Below are 24,138 nucleotides of genomic sequence, written 5' to 3' on the forward strand. Positions count from 1 at the left end.
GATTTGACTATCGATCTTAGTGGCGTCAGATGTTTACATGACTTCTGCATGTCTTGTTATCGTATTACAGATGTAGGTTGACGAAATACATTACAAAGTGAGCACCTGTTACAATATTATTGAACACACCATGATACAAACTATTTATTTTACATATTTCTAAGCTATTGCTGGGGCTACAGTCAAACGACTGTCATGTTATGTATCTTTTATTCTAAGAGTACTGTAGTGAAGTTGCAAAAGAAATGTGAATTTTTGAAGTCTGTCATTTCATTCAGGTTCTTGTTATTCTGTGTATGTTGGTTTTCTGTATAAGTCATTAATAAATCTTCCACACATCCCAACTCACATAAACAAGCTGCATTCAGATCCTTCTTAAACAGAGCACAGAAATTCCCACTTAATGCTGCCGATTTTGAGACAGAAATGAAAACTATCAAATACATTGCACATAATAATGGCTATCACGAATATGAAATACACATACTATCACAACGCACAACTAAAAATAACAACAAACAATGTAACACAGCTTCCTCCGACAACATCCAAAAACCCAAGGACAAAACATTACCATATTTAGGTGTTGTGTCACACAAAATAGTCAAGCTGTTAAAAAAAACAGCAATAGCTTAGAAATATGTAAAATAAATAGTTTATATCATGGTGTGTTCAATAATATTGTAACAGGTGCTCAATTTGTAATGTATTTCGTCAATCTACATCTGCAATACGATAACAAGACGTGCAAAACACATGTACACGTCTGACAGCACTTAGATCGACAAATCGATAGTCAAATCAAAACCAGCCGTATTTTGACCGCCGTCTTGTCCAGTGCACTACAGATTTGTGATTGTGTTTCCAGGTACTGTTATATTAGTGAACATTTGTGAACAGTGACCAAGAAAGCCAAGAGAGTTACGGAAATGGAAACACCTCAGTGCATCACAATGAGACTGCCACGCCAGAAGGACAAAGTGAGTGACCGTTACAAAACATTTTAGTGCAAACATCAGACCAGCTACCAAAGTGACATTACCTCTTACTAAGTTTTCTCTACTTCCACAGGATGACCACAGCATTTATAAAAAGACTATGTAACATCAGTATGACCTTATTGTAAAGTTGTTTTTTGAATGCCATTTAGCCTGAAGATGAGGCATTCCCTCGAAACATATCGTTAAATAAATAAGTAATACAACAGTTGACAAAGTTTGTGACTGGTAGCGGTAATTGAAAAAACCTTTACATATTTATTGAGACAGTCACGGTCGAAGAATAGTCACAATGGCTTCAAATTCATATTGGATTTCTCTCTCATTGTATCCATTCCTCGTGAATACATCCTTAAAGTGGTTGAGTTCCCTTGGTAGGCATTCTCCATCCAATATTGCATGGGCCCTGTGGACCAATATAAGTAGTACACCATCACACGGTGAAGGATAATGGCAGCTGGAGATGTAGAGGTACAAATCTGGAATTGGATTTTCTATACTCTCTGTACCACCCCCTTTGCACTTTATTAGGGTGTCCAAAAAGGGGAATTTGCCATTCTCTTCGACCTCCATAGTGAATCTGATGCTGTGTTGCAGAGAGTTTAGGTATTGGAGAAATCGTGAAATCTTTCACTCCCGCGTGACTGCATCCCACATGTCATCAACATATCTGAAAAAGTATGTGGGCTCAACTGTAGCTGTTTCCAGAGCTTTCTCTTTGAAATCCTCCATACAAAAGTTTGCTACAACTGGTGACAAAGGACACCTCATGATGATGCCATCTGTATCACAACAGGCACACTGAAGACAAAAAATGTAGATTTGAGGACCAATTCAAAAAAATTACAAAGATAACTTGGACCACTTAAACCGGATGTCTACCATAGTCCATGCAAACACATTAAGGCATATGTCGGGCAGACGATGTGAACAGTCGAAGAAAAATGCAAGGAGCGTGGGAGAGACAACAAACTTAAGCAACCATAAAGTTTGCAGTTGTAGAATATTACATGGTTCTGAAGTGGAAATATTGAGATAGACTTGACCATTCTGGGACGGTGTCATAAAGGAGTCTAAATAAATCCAAGACAGTGACTTCACTCCCAGTAGAGCATGGGACCCAGCACTCAGTCAACTGAAGTCACAACTTTGGCTGAGAGCAGTTTCCATGCCTGATGGGGGTGGCATAAGCCTTGATAGACCATAATTCACAGCAAGCATTTGGTGATTGTGTGCACCACCCTCCACCAGATACAAGAAGTGACCAGGCAGTGGCGGAAGGAAAGGGTATGAAGTGCTAAGAGTATAAAGAAGGCTGTAAAGAAAACATTAATTCTACAGGTATCACATGATGATATGTAAACAACTACACTCCACTTGGCACTAAAATGAAACACAAACAGCTGATTCACCAAGAAAGCTTAAGATTACACATGACCATATAACCTGAAAACCCAACAGTGGACACAAAAACAGAATTTGATCATGTATCCAATAACATAACATGTCTGGCATGTAACAAAGCAAATGTTAAAACTGAACTGAACTCAGGGAGGTGTATTCTGTCTTTGCAGCTAAATGAAAAGCAGTTTGATTTTTGCCATTCACATTTCACTTCTTTTCTTTGTGAAGAATCTTCAGTGGTCTGTAATACATGTTTGTTTTATGAATATAACAAATGTGTTATATAGTAGTTGTAAATATGTTCATTTTCTCTTGTTATTCCCTTATTTTTCAGGTTAGAAACAACTTTTGCAGCACAATTACATGAGGTTAAATTACCATCTGGTGTTACACAATTTCTGATGTTATCAATCCATGTGCACCCTTCAGAAGACTGATTTTTGTCATTTTTCCAACCACATTTGTTTCAACACTTCACTTCCACTTTGCACTGTGTACTGCATGTTTGTGTTACCAACCATCTTCATGTTCTTATCCTTCATCTTTCGTTTGTGTAGTGTGTCTATGTGTAGTTTGATATTTGTTCTGTGTGAATGTGTTGTTTGCATACCGGTATGTTTTACTTTGTGTAAGTGGATATTTACTTATATGAATATAATAGAGGGAAAGATTCCACGTGTGAAAAATATATATCTAAAAACAAAGATGATGTGACATACCAAACGAAAGTGCTGGCAGGTCGATAGACATACAAACTAACACAAACATACACACAAAATTCTAGCTTTCGCAACCCACGGTTGCTTCATCAGGAAAGAGGGAAGGAGAGGGAAAGACGAAAGGATGTGGGTTTTAAGGGAGAGGGTAAGGAGTCATTCCAATCCCGGGAGCGGAAAGACTTACCTTAGGGGGAAAAAAGGACGGGTATACACTCGCACACACACACATATCCATCCACACATATACAGACACAAGCAGACATATTCAAAGACAAAGAGTTTGGGCAGAGATGTCAGTCGAGGCGGAAGTGCAGAGGCAAAGATGTTGTTGAATGACAGGTGAGGTATGAGTGGCGGCAACTTGAAATTAGCGGAGATTGAGGCCTGGTGGGTAACGGGAAGAGAGGATATATTGAAGAGCAAGTTCCCATCTCTGGAGTTCGGATAGGTTGGTGTTAGTGGGAAGTATCCAGATAACCCGGACGGTGTAACACTGTGCCAAGATGTGCTGGCCGTGCACCAAGGCATGTTTAGCCACAGGGTGAACCTCATTACCAACAAACACTGTCTGCCTGTGTCCATTCATGCGAATGGACAGTTTGTTGCTGGTCATTCCCACATAGAAAGCTTCACAGTGTAGGCAGGTCAGTTGGTAAATCACGTGGGTGCTTTCACACGTGGCTCTGCCTTTGATCGTGTACACCTTCCGGGTTACAGGACTGGAGTAGGTGGTGGTGGGAGGGTGCATGGGACAGGTTTTACACTGGGGGTGGTTACAAGGGTAGGAGCCAGAGGGTAGGGAAGGTGGTTTGGGGATTTCATAGGGATGAACTAACAGGTTACAAAGGTTAGGTGGATGGCGGAAAGACACTCTTGGTGGAGTGGGGAGGATTTCATGAAGGATGGATCTCATTTCAGGGCAGGATTTCAGGAAGTCGTATCCCTGCTGGAGAGCCACATTCAGAGTCTGGTCCAGTCCCGGAAAGTATCCTGTCACAAGTGGGGCACTTTTGTGGCTCTTCTGTGGGAGGCTCTGGGTTTGAGGGGATGAGGAAGTGGCTCTGGTTATTTGTTTCTGTACCAGGTCGGGAGGGTAGTTGCGGGATGCGATAGCTGTTGTCAGGTTGTTGGTGTAATGGTTGAGGGATTCCGGACTGGAGCAGATTCGTTTGCCACGAAGACCTAGGCTGTAGGGAAGGGACCGTTTGATGTGGAATGGGTGGCAGCTGTCATAATGGAGGTACTGTTGCTTGTTGGTGGGTTTGATGTGGACGGACGTGTGAAGCTGGCCATTGGACAGATGGAGGTCAACGTCAAGGAAAGTGGCATGGGATTTGGAGTAGGACCAGGTGAATCTGATGGAATCAAAGGAGTTGAGGTTGGAGAGGAAATTCTGGAGTTCTCCTTCACTGTGAGTCCAGATCATGATAATGTCATCAATAAATCTGTACCAAACTTTGGGTTGGCAGGCCTGGGTAACCAAGAAGGCTTCCTCTAAGCGACCCATGAATAGGTTGGCGTATGAGGGGGCCATCCTGGTACCCATGTCTGTTCCCTTTAATTGTTGGTATGTCTGGCCTTCAAAAGTGAAGAAGTTGTGGGTCAGGATGAAGGTAATGAGGAATGAGGTTTTAGGTAGGGTGGCAGGTGATCGGCGTGAAAGGAAGTGCTCCATCGCAGCGAGGCCCTGGACATGCAGAATATTTGTGTATAAGGAAGTGGCATCAATGGTTACAAGGATGGTTTCCGGGGGTAACAGACTGGGTAAGGATTCCAGGCGTTCGAGAAAGTGGTTGGTGTCTTTGATGAAGGATGGGAGACTGCATGTAATGGGTTGAAGGTGTTGATCTACGTAGGCAGAGATACGTTCTGTGGGGGCTTGGTAACCAGCTACAATGGGGCGGCCAGAAGAACCACAAAAATGCCCCACTTGTGACAGGATACTTTGCGGGACTGGACCAGACTCTGAATGTGGCTCTCCAGCAGGGATACGACTTCCTGAAATCCTGCCCTGAAATGAGATCCATCCTTCATGAAATCCTCCCCACTCCACCAAAGAGTGTCTTTCCGCCGTCCACCTAACCTTCGTAACCTCTTAGTTCATCTCTATGAAATCCCCAAACCACCTTCCCTACCCTCTGGCTCCCACCCTTGTAACCACCCCCGGTGTAAAACCTGTCCCATGCACCCTCCCACCACCACTTACTCCAGTCCTGTAACCCGGAAGGTGTACACGATCAAAGGCAGAGCCACGTGTGAAAGCACCCACATGATTTACCAACTGACCTGCCTACACTGTGACGCATTCTATGCATCCAGCAACAAACTGTCCATTCGCATGAATGGACACAGGCAGACAGTGCTTGTTGGTAATGAGGATCACCCTGTGGCTAAACATGCCTTGGTGCATGGCCAGCACATCTTGGCACAGTGTTACACCGTCCGGGTTATCTGGATACTTCCCACTAACACCTACCTATCCGAACTCTGGAGATGGGAACTTGCTCTTCAATATATCCTCTCTTCCCGTTACCCACCAGGCCTCAATCTCCGCTAATTTCAAGTTGCCGCCACTCATACCTCACCTGTCGTTCAACAACATCTTTGCCTCTGCACTTCCGCCTCGACTGACATCTCTGCCCAAACTCTTTGTCTTTGAATATGTCTGCTTGTGTCTGTATATGTGTGGATGGATATGTGTGTGTGTGCGCGAGTGTATAGCCGTCCTTTTTCCCCCCTAAGGTAAGTCTTTCTGCTCCCGGGATTGGAATGACTCCTTACCCTCTCCCTTAAAACCCACATCCTTTCGTATTTCCCTCTCCTTCCCTCTTTCCTGATGAAGCAACCGTGGGTTGCAAAAGCTAGAATTTTGTGTGTATGTTTGTGTTAGTTTGTGTGTCTATCGACCTGCCAGCACTTTCGTTTGGTAAGTCACATCATCTTTGTTTTTAGATGGATATTTACTTATTTATTTTTGCAAAGATAGACTACACCTCCATGAACTTTGAAGCAACTGAGGAATGTCAGGAAATGGATAACGTGATAGTGAACAACAATTGCTTCCTTGTGAAATCTTGCTTCCATTATAATAGACAATTTTTAAATAAAAAGCATGTAAGCTAAAGGCCAAATAAATAAATACAAATAACAGAAGAAGAAAATAATAAATCTGTATGCGTGTGAAATCACTATTAAATAGTTAGATCAAGTTATTGTCTATCAATGCTACTAGAATTAAATTACGGAATAATTCTTTTTCATACTTACAGAATAAAAGTCGACGGGAAAATAGCACGAAAAAACATCAAACATTTCTTCAGTCAAGTGACCCAAAGAAAATATCTTCAAAAAATTAGGCATCATTCCAAACAGGAACATAAGATTACGAGGATCCTTTTCACCATCAATATTTGAAATAACCTGGTAAATGAAGTCTGGTCCCAGTTGCTTAAGATCTAGAAAGAGTAACAAATACATATTTCAAAGGCTGCAATAAAACAGACACACACACACACACACACGCACACGCACGCACGCACACACACACGCACACACACACACACACACACACACACACACACACACACACACACACAGAGAGAGAGAGAGAGAGAGAGAGAGAGAGAGAGAGCCTTTATTGCAGAGCTTTATTTTGACAAGCACTATTATAATATAGCTGCTACTCACAAAACATCTGATTTATGTCATGTATTCCTAAATGAAAAAATATTGTTTTGTTGTGCCTGTTTTAAACTTGTCAAAGACATTTTATAAATTCCAGTGGCTTGCAAGTTCTTTATTTTCTCTACTAACTGTAATAGTCAAAATTTATATTTCATGTATCTGCCTGACAATACTACCACAGAACCCTTAATGTACAACCAATTTTATATCAATTTCCAAGACATCTTGAAAAGACTGATTTTTCTTATCTGTGGGCAAGACAATGCATTTCATATTTGTTTCCAATTATAATAAAACATGTACAGTTTGTCCAATATAGGGCCAGTCGAATTCTGAACTACTGACATCCAGATTGTCTGATGGCATATCGATAAACTGGTAGACGTTACCTGAAGGTTCTGAAATAGAACATATCAATGTTTTAACTTAGAAGTTCAAAATATTGCTCAACAACTTAATTCTCCTAAACAACTTATTATATTGTATGAATGCAGAGTCTCGCGGCGATAACATTGAATAAAATGTTCTCGGATTTCCAACTGCGTCAACTGGTTAAAACTACACGAGCTTTCGGCCAAGCACTCCTTGGCCATTGTCAAGTGTTTTGATTGCCAGTGGGCTGTTGGTGCACCCTTATATCCACTAGCTGCCGGCTGTGACGTCACTGGTGCCCATGACATTGCCATATATGGGCATGTTTTGAGTCGGCGTTCGATGTGCCCTCTTCAACCGCACGATCGCTGGATCGCACGCAGTGCTGAGCTGTAAGCCACCGTCTCTATTCAGGGTGTTTGTGGTAATTTTTATTTTAATAGCTTCCTGTATTAAACTGTCCCAGAAGCCGTTAGTTTGAGCCACGACAGAGGTATCGTCAAATTTTATGTGGTGACCGTTTTCTAATGCATGCTCAGCTAACGCAGATTCCTCTGGATAGCGTAGGCAATAATACCTCTCATGTTCTTTCCTGCGTTGTTCCACAGTGTGCACTGTTTGTCCGATGTACTTCTGGCCACACTCACAAGGTATTTCGTAAACTCCAGGTGTTCTGAGACCTACAGCGTCTTTAACTGGTCTCAGTAATTGACGGATTTTCGTTGGAGGCCTGAAGATCGATTTCATCTTGTGTCTTTTCAACAGGCGGCTTATCTTGCCCGACACAGAGCCACAGAATGGCAGCAAAGCAAGTTTCTTTTACTGCTCTTCGTCGCTGATCTTATTCTGATATTTCACAGAAATCACTTCTTTCACTTGATGGGTGCTGTAACCGTTATTCCTGAAAACCTTGCATAGGTGGCTCAGTTCGTGGGGCAGGTTGTCGTCGTCTGATATTACTCTTGCACGATGCACCAATGTTTGCAATACTGTGCGCTTCTGTGCTGGATGATGATGGCTGGTAGCGTGCAGGTACAGGTCTGTGTGGATGGGTTTTCTGTAGACGCTGTGGCCAAGGCACCCATTTTGTTTATGGTGGACAAGTACGTCGAGGAAGTTCAATGCATTATCTTTTTCCACCTCCATGGTGAACTGGATATTACTGTTGATGCCATTGAGGTATTCCAAAAACTCGTCTAATTTCTCGCGTCCATGTGGCCAAATGACGAACGTGTCGTCGACGTATCGAAAGAAACACTTAGGCTTCAATGGCGCAGTATCTATGGCAATATCCTCAAAATTCTCCATGAAGAGGTTTGCAACAGCTGGAGCCAACGGGCTACCCATTGCTACGCCATCTGTCTGATCGTAATACTGGCCGTTGTACGCGAAGAAGGATGACGTAGGAGTGTGCCTAAATAGCTCGACCATGTCACTTACAAATCCGTCAATTACTGAGACCAGTTAAAGACACTGTAGGTCTCAGAATACCTGGAGTTTACGAAATACCTTGTGAGTGTGGCCAGAAGTACATCGGACAAACAGTGCGCACTGTGGAACAATGCAGAAAAGAACATGAGAGGTATTATAGCCTACGCTATCCAGAGAAATCTGTGTTAGCTGAGCATGCATTAGAAAACGGTCACCACATAAAATTTGACGATACCTCTGTCGTGGCTCGAACTAATGGCTTCTGGGACAGTTTAATACAGGAAGCTATTAAAATAAAAATTACCACAAACACCCTGAATAGAGACGGTGGCTTACAGCTCAGCGCTACATGGGATCCAGCGATTGTGTGGTTGAAGAGGGCATATCGAACGCCGACTCAAAACATGCCCATATATGGCAATGTCACGGGCACCAGTGACATCACAGCCGGCAGCTAGCGGATATAAGGGCGCACCAACAGCCCACTGGCAGTCAAAACACTTGACAATGGCCAAGGAGTGCTTGGCCGAAAGCTCGTGTAGTTTTAACCAATTGACGCGGTTGGAAACCCGAGAACATTTTATTCAACTTATTATATTAATCAGCTAATATTAGTCTTCTCATTTCCTTTTTTGTGTCAGATTATTACAAGGGGCGTTCAAAAAGAAACAAGCCAGAGGCATCATTACAGAAACCAGTACCTGTATGTTAGAAGTATTGACCCTGGCTGTTGAGACACTTGTCCCAATGTGACACAAAGCGGTGAATGGCTGTCTCTTGAAATTCCTGGGGCTGCGATGTTAAGCAGTTCCACATGTACAGATGGATGTCGTCATCCACACGAATGCAGGAAAGGTTATGCTGACGTTCTTCTCTGACCAAGATGGCCCCCTTCTGATTCACTATCTGCAGCACGGGACAACAGTGAATACCCAGCCTTACTCGCAAACCTTGATCATCCTTCGCCAAGCGATCAAATTGAAATGACCAGGCAATCTCACCCTTGGGGTCATTCTACTCCAAGACAATGCAAAGCCTCATACAGCCAACACAGTCACGGCACTCCTGCAGAAACTAAAATGGGAGGTCTTGGCCACCCTTCATACAGTCCAGATCTCTCTCCCTGTGATTACACCATTTTTGGTCCCCTTAAAGAGGCTCTGAGGGGCAAACGATTCACCTCGGATGACGATGTCCAGCTGTACATGCAGAACTGGTTAACTTTGCAGCCCCGGGAATTTTATGAGACAGCCATTCACCATCTTGTGTCACAGTGGACAAGTGTCTCAACAGCCAGGGTCAATACTTCTAACATACAGGTACTGGTTTCCGTAATTATGCCTCCGGCTTGTTTCCTTTTTGAATACTCCTTATACATCACGTCATGCTTACATCTCACCACAGGTTACACAGAGGTACATGTTGTCCAAGGTCTCACAGATGAGCACCAAAATGGTCCACTTTACGAAGCAGTTGGAAGGAGCTACTGACAAACTGATTGAAAGTACCACCTCCCAAAATATAAGATGAACCATTGTAACTAAAAGCAATCCTTAAAAGGTGGGCAGAAAATTAAATCCACTGAAGGATTTGAAATGACACGATAATTCAGGCTGAAATAATATATGCATTGATGCGGGTACAGTTGGAAATATTAAGAGGACCGCAACAGTGTAACTGGGTTCCACAACACAGAATAGGTTTGGGCTCAAAGTCACTGTGATAAATTCAGTAATGGCTTATGAAGTTGTTCCTGAATATTAAGAATCTGTAGGAATCTACAGTGATGATAAGTAACTTAAATAGGCAGACTGATATATACATCACACCAGTAACGTAAAAAGGATACTAATTTGATATTAAAGTCAACTGCATAAGAATAGCAGATGCCCAGGAGGGCATATCTTTACCAACTGCCCGCATGAGGCGGTATCCACGTGAAAGATTAGAATTGTTTTCAAAAGTTTGCAAATCATGTGACTGGGCTGGGACTTAGGTATCAACCCAGTATCTACCAAGTCAGACGTGGAAACCTGCTAAAACCACATCCAGACTGGGCAGCATACTGGATCTCATTGTTAATCCACTGAGCGGATTCAATCCAGGTCCTCTGCACATGCCCGAATCCTGGAGCTGGCACGATAAACACGAGCACATTCGTATGGTGGGTAGTATTTTCATCTACAAATAAACTTTTATTGCACAATTTAATATTTTGAATTTATGTCAGTTCTCTTCAGTTTCACCACCAGACTCATTCATAAGAGACTGGATATAAGATTTGGTACTGTTAATTGAATTTACATATCACCAGAACTTCCTAAAATTTACAGATACAAATTTTGCCAGGATATTACTAGTACACTTCATGCTTAGCAACTTTTATGGACACATTATTTGTCATTATGTATTACCTGTCATTTTCCATCAGTCTCTTATGTAGTGAGAGTAGAGCAACCTCTTTTATCACAACTTTTTCTAAATGGTATCATTAACCCTAAGATGTATTTGTGCCATATTTCATTACTTTTGTTGATGTGTATTTACTTCGATTATGATTGATGATGACTTAGCATTGTAAATAAAGTCCTGTTTTTTTTCTCTCTCACATCAGTCAACAGGGCATACTCTGCGAGAATATGGGTTATTCTGAGATGACTACCACAGCTACACTGAGGGAAGTCTCTTGATACAAAAGAAAATTGTAGGTTATGTCTGGAGTGACCGATACGCAATTGGCACAGTACGATGATATCTTTCCAAGAGGTCTGGAGAGAAGTATATCACATCTTGGTGTTTCCCTTGATTTCTTTCAGTTTGTCAAGGGGTGCTGTAATCTGTCATTCCATATCCTATGTTTTCAAAATTTGACATTGCAGTTACAATCAATTATCTGTGTCGGACACTCTGAGTACAAGTTTGTCTCCTGTAGTTGCTGCTTTAGCTATTTTGTCAGCAAGTTCATTACCTGAAATTTTCCCATGGCTCAGTGTCCAGATGAATATTACTGTTGTTCTGGAGCTGTGGAGGTTAACTGATACATCTTGGATGTTAGTAACCAAAAAGTTTCTGGGGTAACACTGAGACACCCCTTGCAAGCAGCTCATGCAGTCATTACAAACCAGGAAGTTCTTTGTGGCAAGAGTTTCACAGTACAGCAGACCCCTGATAGGGCAACCACCTAAGCAGTGTATACACTGCATGCACTAGGAGAGAATACTTGCCAGGCAACAGAAGTCAAGTCTCCCTTCTCATCCTTCCAATAATTCTCCCCTGACCTGGGGTTTAGGGTGACTTTTCTGCAACTCTCCCCACTTTCTAAACCTCACCAGTCCTTTTCCTTCATTCTTCTTCCTTTTCCTTCAATTCTTCTCACAAAATAAGGAGCCACTGGCTCTAAAAGATTCTGCATTTTCATGTGTGTACTCCTGCCACCGCTTGATCGTCAAAAAGTTTATATGATTTTGGAATATTTGCCACTGTGTCATACTGAAAAAGTATGTCACAAACATGATGAAGAGGATAGCAGTGTGTGATATCTCCCAAAAACCACATTTACTTCACGATAACAATCTAAAACTTTCAAGTCACAGTTAATCTAAGACTCTCAAACTATAGTTTTCTCAGTAAAAAACTGAAAAACGTCAATTCTTCTCTAGTCCCTGCAAATAATTTTGTTGTCTTTCCATGCCATATTCACATTCCAAAAGTGATTCCGAAATCAAAAATTAATTTTCTTTTTGCTACAACTTCATTTCTGACTAGTCATCCCATTTTTTTCAAGATTTCTGCGATACTAGGAGGTTCAAATTCCAAGTTCTCAGGTTTTCTTTTCTACTGTAACGCCAGAATTGTACGGCCGTAGCGGACAACGCTAGAGTCGCCGCACTGTGCGCTTATCACGCGGAATGCTGATGGGAAATGCAATCTGAGTCGCGTGCCGTGGCGTGTACACAGCCACCGGCTACGAAGAGCAGTCTGAGACCGGCCAGTTGCGAACATGTATCGCTCTCGACAAAGTGATGACGGGTTACCAGACGCGCGTAATGCATTGTAACACCGTCTTTATTAATAAATGGTAACACTAAGTTTTCCGTGTTCCACATTCTGCACTACCTGGAACTAATGCCCACGCATCCCATCTTAACAGCAAATGGACGCAACAACATGTTACTCGGCCGTCCAAAAGACCCCGTTAGAAAAGTGGTGCCAGGTGTGGGATTATTTTTGGAAAACCTACAGTTCTGAAAAGTGCAGCGATGTGTAAACTTAACATCGGAGCATCTTCACGACAACACAGCAAGCAGCAGCAGCCAAGGACATCGTCCAACAACACGGGGACATCCAGTGCTGGAATGCAGGTTAGTCTACTAAGATTGGCTTAAAACGAAAGGCAGTGATGGATTTTAAATTTTTCTGTATTGAGTGACTGGTATAGACTGGATTCAAAATGGTAGATGCAAACACGGTCGATCTCCAAATCATTAAAGAAGAACTACAAAGAGAGATTCAACAATTAAAAGCAGATAAAAGTGAGCATAGCCTCCCATTTGATTTGTCATATGACGGCACTTCTGTTCCAATAAAGAATTTTTCACTGTTGCCATCTGTACCAGTGTTCAGTGGAAAACCTGATGATGATGTGAAAGTATTTTTTCGGAAACTCGAAGGCGCAGCTCTGTTGGGTTCGTAGACTTATTCAGATAAGCAAGCAGTTGCTAAATTGAGAATCCAAGGAGCCGCACAAGATTTCATTAGCGTGGAGCCGATTTGCGTGAAAACAGAAGTTTACAATGATTTTAAAATGGTAGTGGTTCAGAGGTTCAAACGCAAAAATGCAATCAGATTCTACCATGAGCAACTTCATAGTTTGCGCATGCGGCGTGACGAATCTATCGAGCAATTCGCTGATAGAATCTGAAACATAAATGCTCAGACTTACGAGCTTGTAGAGGACGAAAATGAGAACCAGATCCACCTTTTCGAAGCCGGTCAGAGAGCACTTGACACATTCATCCATGGGTTGTTTGGGGAAGAAGTAAACAAAGCAGACAGACTTGCACACTGTAAGACATTTCAAGAAGCAGTACACGTGGCTGTTGGTTTTGTTGAAGCATTGAGATGCCCAAATGACATGCGAAAAGAAGAATGTTGCATGTTCAACTCAAATGTGGAATGTTAGCGATGCAATAGGCCCGGTCACAAGCGCAAGGACTGTAAGGAGGACAGGACCTGCCACAACTGTGGGATACACGGTCACTTAGCAAGGAACTGTCGCAACAAAAAGAAACCAAATGTGAGCAGCAGACAACTCGGCAGATCTTTAAACGAGTGCGGGGACGTACGTGCCACCACAGCGTCCGCCCCTTGCCCGAGGCAGTGATTCCTGTTAGTGCAGCTGAAAATCAATTTGATAATGACTTCGTGATAGGTGTTGGTTATTGCGGAAAAAATATTAAATTGTTGATCAACACGGGAGCACAGACCTCACTGATGTGGTGTTCTATAGACGAAAGGGACAAGCTGAGACTGCCAATGTTTAATGTGCGGGGGCTGAACGGTGGGAAACTATGTAACTATGGAGAAGTTGACTTAGAATTGTGCCTAGGCCAGGACAAATACACAGCAACGGTGCATGTGGTTTCTAATAATGAAACGTGCTACGGTGGTGTACTTGGATCTGATTTCTTATCCGCTAATGGGGCAGAGATATTTGTCGCAGAAGGAAGGATCAGACTAGGTCGTAATAATTACAACCTGGAAAATCATTCTTCATGTCGCACTCAAAGGAGCCGAAATTCTGAGGTCGAGGGACCGATCACCCTGACCAATGCACCAGTTGGAACCCTCCAAGTCGAAGTACAAATTACTTAGCCACAGCAGGGAACAGGAACGACAATCCATGTTGAAGTAAAGTCACCACTGATCAGAAATGGAGCTCTGTTGTTGACCGAACGGTCGGAAAATTGTGAATTATTGGACACAATGCATTGTTATGTTGCCCGAAGTCTAGGCGTAGCTACAATGGTGAGGCCGAATGTAGCGAGAGTCCTAATAAGAATAACGAATATGAGCAATACAGATGTCGTTTTGCCACGAGGAACGAAGGTTGCTGAAGTGTCGAGCATAAGTAAAGATGATGTAATACTGATTCCTAACGAAGCAGCAGATGTAGCAGTTACGAAAACAGATTCTTGTAGTGATATTGAAACATTGAAACAAGGAGCTGAAAATGAAATCGAATTAAAGAACAAAATTTGGAAGAAGATTGAACATTTGTCAGCTGATGATCAGAAGATTTTAGCACCTGTTTTGTTAGAGTATTCCGATCTTTCCAGAGAACGTTCAAATTTACCTGTTACTCACTTAGTTCAGCATCGCATACACAATGGAAATGCAGCACCAATCACACAGAAGCCTTACCGAATTCCATTCAGTCAAAGAGAATTGGTCGATGATATGGTCAAGGAACAACTAGAGGCCGGAATTATTAAACCAAGAGATCCTGCGGATCCACCATGGTCATCACCAGTGGTCCTAGTAAAGAAGAAATCTGTTTCGGGCGAACTACAGTTCTGATTTTGCATTGATTACTGACCTTTAAATGCCGTCACCACACCAAACATTTACCCATTACCAAACTTGGTAGAAACCCTGGACTATTTGGGCAGATGTCGCGGATATCACCACAAGCAAAAACTTCATTTGTAACTGCAACAGGAGTGTACAAATACCTCAGTATGCCCTGGACTACATAACGCCCCAGCTACCTTCCAACGCCTAATGGATTCTGTTTTACGTGGGCTCACCCCCACACAAGCTCTTGTATACCTTGACGATGTGATAATTTTTGGTGAAAACATGAGGCAACACACTGAAAGACTTCAAGCAGTATTTGAGCGTATCAGAAGTGAGAACTTGTTCTTATCAATAGATAAATGTCACTTCGCACAAAGTGAAGTGAAGTACCTTGGACATGTTATAACCAGTGAAGATGTCCGACCTGATCCAAAATTAGTTGAAGCTGTCAAAACTTTTCCTGAACCACAAACAGTCAAATAACTACAATCATTTTTGGGTTTATCGAATTTCTATCATCACTTCATAACCCATTATGCAGGTATCACAAGGCCAATGACACAGTTACTTAAAAAAGGAGCCACATTCAATTGGTCAACAGAATGCAAAAATGCAATGGAAACACTGAAATCTGCTCTAACCACAGCTCCAGCTTTGGCCTATCCGGATTTCAGTAAGCCCTTCATCCTCTCGGCAGATGCTTCAAATTTTGCAGTTGGTGCTATTTTGTCCCAAAAATTTGATGGTCAAGAACATCCAGTATCCTTTGCTTCCCAGCAATTAAATAAGGCAGAATGTAACTACACTACCACTGAAAAGGAACTCTGTGCTCTGGTCTTTGGTATCAAAACAGATGTTTCTTAACAGGAAGAGAATTCACTGTAATCACAGACTGTGCCGCATTTAAATGGCTGTTGAGCTTAAAGGATCCCAGTTCGAGACTAACAAGATGGGCATTAGAACTGAGCGCTTACCAATTCACAGTTATCCATCGTCCTGGGAAACAACATGTGAATGCTGATGCGATGAGTCGTAAGGTTCGTGTTTGTATCACCATAAGCCGTGAGGAGGAATCAATGCGAAATACGGAAAAATGATCAACGGTTCGTTGAAATAAATGGATTGCTGTACAAAATTACTAACAAAGGGAATCACCTAGTTATTCTAGGAAGCATGAGAGAGCAAATCCTAACTGAACAACATAATTGCTTACTATCAGGACACTGTGGTAAAAAGGCAACGAATATCAAAGTAGCTGAAAAGTATTGATGGCCAAGTCATAAGGCTGACGTATTTGAGTTTGTTTCACAATGTGATTCCTGCAACAGACGGAGTAATTCGGGAAGAACTAAGGCACCATTACAAGAGCTGCCGGAGACTAGTGAACCTTTTGAAAGAATTGGGTTAGACGTCGTCGGCCCCTGCCGAAGACTAAGGATGGAAACAATTACATATTGACGATATTAGATCATTTCTCCAGATATCTTATGATGGTACCAATACCAGATCAAAGTGCTGAAACCATAGCTAAAGTTTTTGTGAAGGAATGGATTCTAAAGTTTGGATCTCCATTAAGCATTATCAGTGACCAAGGGATGAATTTTATGTGTGATTTACTTAAACAAACATGTAAGCTGATGCAAATAACGCAGTTGAGAACCACACCAGCAATGGTCGCGTCGAGAGAGTACACAGAACCATCATTAAAATGCTTAGCCACTATGTAAGCAGCAAACACGATAATTGGGACATCTGTCTTCCATATGTTGTAAATGCCTACAACGCTAAAATGCATGTCTCAGTCCCTATGAAATTGTACATGGATGGAAGATGCGTTCACCCTTGGACTTTGCACGATCGACAGCTGGAATCAGCAATGAACACATAAGGGAGTTAGCTCGCAAACTGAAGGACACTTGGAGGGGGGTGAAACAGCAGAATCATCAGTCCTTCCTTCAGCAAGCCAAGCAACATGATTGCCAAGCAGTCGCGTCGCAATATCGAGTGAGAGACTTTGTCTACCTGAGCAACGTAGTGCTAAAGAAGTCGCACGTCAAAAAGTTTAAGAAGTTTTGGAAGGTACCATACCCGATATTGGAGGTGGTGTCGCCTGTCACTCTAAAGCTCCAACTGTCTTTTCGTTCGGTTGTCGTCCATGTCAACCGTGTAAAGCCCTACCTGGGTAGATTCCCTATAGCAACGCAGGACGACGACGAGGACCGACCGAGGGGCAGACCAGCTGTTCCAAAATGAAGGAGCCGAGCACCGCGAGTTCACAGTCCAGACTTCGAGCTCGAGGCGTCGCCGTTGCCAACCCAGCGATCCAACCCAAGGCACACTTACAACCTCCATAAGTGTGTGTAGTGTGAGTGAATGCAAGGTGTGTTGCATTTAGCCGAGTGCATATGTGAATGTGCTGTGCAACATAAAATCGCAGCTATTGCGCAAGGTGCTCAAGTGTAAATAACATCTGTTCCACAGGTCGCCGAAGACGCATATTTCTTCATATTCATTGTTTAATTCTAGTGTGTAGAACTTATTAACCATGTTTACTGCAATTCCATTCTTTGTTATGTTAGTGTGTTCCATTAATGCTGTAGACGTAGTATCACAGAATGCAGGTGTGTTGTTTGAACCACAATCAGACATGGCAGTCTCAACGCACAGTGCTACAATTGTGCTTAAATATAATTTGTCTGTGATTCACCAACAATTTGATTCTGTTAAAAAACAAATTGATTTGATCCGTTCAATTAAGAATAATGATACAGTCTTGGAGACTGGAACCTCTTGGTATAACAACTGGATTACTGCAAAAATGCAAGCAGAATCCACTTTCGCTAGCTATGAGCAAGAGATTAACTGTTTCCTAAAACTCTTGCCACATGAAAGCTTGATTAGGCGCAAATGTGGCTGGTTTGATTTTGGAGGTAGAATTCTTCGTACTGTATTTGGTACCTTAACTAGCCAAGATCTATTGGACATAAAGAATAAAATACTAGCTCTAGAGCAGCAGTCTAACACAAATTCAATTAACCTTTCTAATGAAATAATTGTGTTAAAAAATATGCAAAAGACCGTTACTAACCACACACTGTTTATTGAACAAATTGTGAAAGAGTTCATTACACATTTTAACACAATTCGTGGCGAAATGAATGCAACCATCCGTGAATTATATGCATTTCTTCAAGCTGTGAGTGCACATTTAGATTTAAATACCCTATTGTTAAGAATTACTGACAGTTTATCAAACGCTAAATTTGATGCTCTCAATTTAAGAATAGCCTTAGAAAGTAGTTCAAATGATTGCTTGAATAGTGTTTTATTGCATCCAGACCAATTTTTACAAATGTTGCTGTTGATTGAACGTAAGCTAGATGCATCATCTACCATGATTTACCCTGTCAATTCCTACAATTTATATGCTTATTACAGATTAACTACCACATATTCTTTAATGATTGAAGATCAGTTAACTGTAATTGTTTCTACACCAATTGCCCGATCCAAACATAATTTTGAAATGTATAAAATTCATACTGTGAAATGGAACCAAGTAGGTATTCACGCAATGTATCAGCTAAAGGATTATTTATTAATCAGTAAAGATAAAAGATATTTTGTATCCCTGAATGAACATGATGTTCGTAAGTGTAAACGTAGTCATAAGCTAATCTGCCCAGAGACGGCAGTATTCTTAGATACTAGAGCGTACAGTTGTGAGAAAGATTTGTTTATGAACAATCTGCCTCACGGTGATTGCCCTAGGGTTTTAATGCATCTTAATCAACCATTCCTTAAAAGATATTCAGAAAGTATAATATATTCGTTTAACTCAAATCTCGAAATCACATTTACCTGTAAAACGTTTGACACACCTGAACTACCTTTCACATTCAAATTAACTGGTAGTAGATTAATTCTGAATGTTACGCACTGTGATTTATCATGTGATCTGTTTGAAATGCCTTCTGTATTACCAACCACCTTTCATGCAGATGCAAAATTCCCTTAAACAAGGATGTTACCTGTTTATTACAATGAATCATACTTACTGACCTACGTAAATCATTCCCTGTCCAGCTTACCCGAGGATGACAATTTAATTGTGGATATCCATGAAAGTGGAATAAATACTAATAATGAGTTAAATTTCTTAGAAGTAGCAACTAAAATTAAGTCTATTGAATCTTCCAATAATGCTAATCCATATTTGATTGTCAGTGTTGTGTTCTTTGTGCTTTTATTGATGTCTTTTGTATGTACAGCCTACGTAATGTATGATATTATTGTCCTGAAAACCCGCTCGTCAGTGCCCATCATCACTGTGTCTGCAAACAGAATAAATGATGAAGTGCCCCCCAACGCCGCCATTGGCAAGAAAAACGCATGACGACCAGGAGGTCGTCTCGAGCAACCTTCAGTAGCTCATTTTCATGAGGGAGGGTGATTGTAACGGCAGAATTGTACAGACGTAGCGGACAGTGCCAGAGTCGCCGCGCTGTGTGCTTATCACGCGAAATGCTGACGGGAAATGCAATTTGAGTTGTGCGCCGTGGCGTGTACACAGCCACCGGCTACAAAGAGCAGTCCGAGACCGGCCAGTTGCGAACATGTATCGCTCTCGACACAGTGATGACAGGTTACCAGATGCGCATAATGCATTGTCGCACCATCTTTATTAATAAATGGTAAAAGTAAGTTTCCCGTGTTCCACATTCTGCACTACCCAGAACTACCGCCTACGCATCCCATACTAACAGCAAATGGACGCAATAACATTTTACTCGGCTGTCCACAAAACCCTGTTAGACTGCAAAATAGTCACACAAAACCTTTGAAACTTCTGTCATATCTCAAATAAGATACTTGTAGCCATGCACACATTTCACAACAGTGACATCGTGATTCCATGACTGTTGCAAATGTTTCTTTAAGAACCAGTTTCAGCCACTGGAAAATCACTGATGCAATAGTAACGTAACTGGTGAATGTGTGGCCATGGAGTATTTCATCACTGGAAAAAGCCATAGTCACTAGAAGGTGAGTAACAGGAATGAGAAATCACTTCAAAGTTATTTTCACAAAGTAACTGCTGTGTTACATTTCCACGATGAACTGCTACATTGTACAGGTGAAAGAGAACACATACAGCCTTTGCCTGCCATTTTTCTCATAATGCTTCTCCAAAACATCTTGGTAGCTCACATCTGTGCCCATAGTGGCCTTTGAAGAATGAGTAATGATGATGCCATCACTGTCCAATAGCATGGCAACCATCAGTTTTTCACCACTGCCCTATACCCGAATTGTTTTGGGATTGGTGAGCCTCATTGCTTCCATCAAGCTGATACTTTTCAGGACCGAAAAGGTATCTATGCTATATCCACTGTCACAAATGGTGAAACTCCGTTATGGATACACTCCTGAATGAGGTACAGACAGACATAATCTGTCTCCAAGAGCGATATATGTGCAGTAGCAAACTCTCAGGCCTTCCCAAACATCTCATAACAATTACTGTGACCCAAGAAGCCATGGCAGCATGTACATTAAAAAAAACTAGATTTTTCACAGATTTCCCAGTTACAAATACTCTTTTTTCCTAGGTGAAAATATACCTTTCCCCAGGTGAAAAAACATGTTTTCCTGGGTGAAAATACATTTCTTTCCCCTGGAGCTGTAAAACTTGGCACTCCTTTGAATGGTAAAGGTTTTATACAATGACATAAAACTTCTTGGCACTTTAGGAAGCAAAACCCAACAAAAAACAATGCGTTTTGGAATGATTTTGCTATGCGACAACATGTACACTGTATATTTTCACATTATGAAAGTACAAATATGAATTCCACAAAATATAGCACAGTAGCTTCCAAAGCACTGAAATTGAAATTGGGCTGCAAAATGCACTTTTGTTAGTCAATCACAACTCATGTCATGTGATCTCGCCAGCCAATGACAGACAATATTCAGAGCATAGGACACGTGACATAGTAAGCCAATAGCAACATCAATGTTAAGTAGCATGAACATACAAATAGGAAAAGCTAATGGTTTAAATTAATATACAAACAGTACAGCTACAAGAAAAGCTAAGCTTTCACCTATAATATTGGTCATCAAATACATCCCCCCCGACAAGTATATGGTTAGGCAGGATACTATGAGCACAGCTTAAATTGCAGAACGTGAATATTTCTGAGGCTGCACACTGAATATTTCATGGGTTACCTCACTGAACACATGTCCCGTTAAACACTTCGAATTCTCCAAAAAAAAAAAAAAAAGCTAATTACATGTAAAATTACTCAAGAACTCACTTTGAACTATTGTTTGAAGACAATTACACCTTTTTTGGGATCTTTAGTGCATAATTTGTCATCTATCTAAGACTAAAATAAATATGCAAAGGTATCATTGAAGTCAGGTCTTTTTATAGCATTTGTTACCTTTTAAGATATCCCAAACACAAACGTGCCAGTAAAATTTTAACTAATGGCATAAATGCTGGCCTTTCGAGTCCGAAATTTTTCTAAGTGGTTGGTCCTCAAAGTGTCAAGATTTGAGTTAGAGTCAAACGCTCCACGATTTAAGAAATTCATTACACATTCTCACACATAACATAAATCATCTTGCAGAAAAGGGAAACTTCTTTGAAAGTAATGCTTCTCCAACCACTATTTGCAATATTTTCCCATGCATTATTAAAAATGTGACATGTTCATCGAAAGCAATTTGCTGTTATGAAGTACTGCATGGTCTTTGCCCTAAAGCCTTTGACACATTTTGCTGCTGGCAGACACTTGTGTGTGCACTGTGTCCTGTTGTCATAAATAACACATTTTCTTTGCAACTAAAGTTTTATTTTGGTGTTATTCTCTTGTTTATGATTTATTGTTTCAATATTATTTTGCTGTAGTGGGCTACAGTACATTTCATTGCCAGAGTATCAGTTCTTACCAGTTAAAATTACAAAACTTTAAAAGAAAACTAAAACAATTAAAAATTCCCTGAATTCTAAAAAATCCCAAGTTTTTCCCAGATGAAAAAATTTCTGTATTTTTCCCAAATGCCCCTGGGTATATACACCCTGCATGGCTGCAATTGTAATAGCAAATACGAATTACACATCACAAAAATAACACAAGTCTATTCTGAGCACGTAGCCACAGCGGAAATTACACATGGATGAGAATCTTGGATTTTCACATCCATGTACATACAGTATTCTGGTGACATAGAGCCTTTTGCAGATCAAATAGGACACACAGCACCATTTTCCCTGGACAAAAGACTATTCATACTTTATGACATCATTGCCTGATCGATGCTATGGCATTCAGATAGAACAGTCAATAGGGAAGGCCTCCATAATTCATATAATCTTATGCAAACCGTATTCTTTCCAACGAGAGTGCAAGGGAACAGTAGAACAACCACAGACAACATTTTTGTTCATTCCTCATTACTAGAAGGGCATTCTGTTAGCAAAGAGGTGAATGGCCTTTCAGATAATGATGCACAAATTTTAACTCTAAAAGATTTTTGTGCTGCAACATGTGTTAAATATAGTCATCAGCTGTTTAGGAAAGCTGATACAGTTGCTGTAGAGACCTTTGTAAACCTTATCAAGGAACAAGAGTGGCAAGATGTTTATAGCGCTGATACACTAGACGATAAATATAATGCTTTTCTCAAGACTTTTCTCATGCTCTTTGAAATTTGCTTTCCATTAGAACGTTCAAAGCAGGGTATTAGCACAAACAGGCAGCCTGGGTGGCTGACTAGAGGGATACGAATATCTTGGAGAACAAAGTGGCAATTATATCAAAACGTTTGAAACAGTCAGAATCTAAATGCAGCAGCCCATTACAAACAGTATTGTAAGGTGCTTAAAAATGTTATTAGGAAGGCAAAAAGTATGTGGTATGCAGATAGAATAGCTAAGTCTCAGGATAAAATTAAAACCATATGGTCAGTCGTAAAGGAAGTGGCTGGTCTGCAGAGACAGGTCGAGGATATAGAATCAGTGCGTAGTGGGAATTCCCGTGTTACTGATAAGTCGCATATATGTACACTATTTAATAATCACTTTCTGAATATAGCAGGTGAACTAAATAGAAACCTAGTCCCAACAGGGAATCATATAGCGCTCTTAGAAAAGAGTGTTCCGAGACTATTACCTCAAATGCTCCTCAATGATACATAACTAAATCACTAAAGACAAAGAACTCTCATGGATATGACAGGGTATCTAGCAGAATACTGAAGTATTGTTCTATGTATGTTAGCCCAGTACTTAGCCATATCTGTAACTTTTCCTTTAGGAGTGGTTGGTTTCCTGACCGATTAAAGTACTCGGTAGTGAAGCCACTTTATGAAAAGGGAGACATTGATAATATTAACAATTTTAGACCTATTTCTATGCCATCAGTGTTTGCTAAAGTTATCGAGAAGGTTGTATATACAAGGTTACTGGAGCATTTAAATTCACATAATTTGCTGTCAAATGTTCAGTTTGGTTTTAGAAATTGTTTAACAACTGAAAATGCTATATTCTCTTTTCTCTGTGAGGTTTTGGGACGGATTAAATAAAAGGCTGCGAACGTTAGGTGTTTTCTTTGATTTAACGAAGGATTCTGACTGTGTTGACCACAAAATATTACTGCAGAAGTTGGACCATTATGGAGTAAGGGAAGTAGCTTACAATTGGTTCACCTCTTACTTTAAGAACAGAAAGCAGAAGGTAATTCTCCGCAATATTGAGAGTGGTAGTGATGTTCAGTCCCAATGGGGCACTGTTAAGTGGGGCGTTCCCCAAGGGTCGGTGCTGGGGCCACTGCTGTTTCGTATTTATATAAATGATATGCCTTCTAGTATAGGTGATTCAAAAATATTTCTGTTTGCTGATGACACCATCTTGATAGTGAAGGATCTTGTGTGTA

General features: G+C 41.1%; 1 protein-coding gene across 1 annotated transcript in view; it reads right to left on the minus strand.

Annotated features, from left to right (window-relative positions):
- Window positions 1-24,138, minus strand: part of LOC126259167 (MMS19 nucleotide excision repair protein homolog) — a 269,613-nt gene that overhangs the window by 216,287 nt on the left and 29,188 nt on the right. The window contains exon 4 of the mRNA XM_049955735.1: window positions 6,389-6,576. Coding sequence (XP_049811692.1) covers window positions 6,389-6,576 — 188 coding nt within the window. The remainder of the gene's footprint in view (window positions 1-6,388; window positions 6,577-24,138) is intronic.

Source organism: Schistocerca nitens, chromosome 1, assembly GCF_023898315.1.
Source record: "Schistocerca nitens isolate TAMUIC-IGC-003100 chromosome 1, iqSchNite1.1, whole genome shotgun sequence".
Classification (NCBI taxonomy): Eukaryota; Metazoa; Arthropoda; class Insecta; order Orthoptera; family Acrididae; genus Schistocerca; species Schistocerca nitens.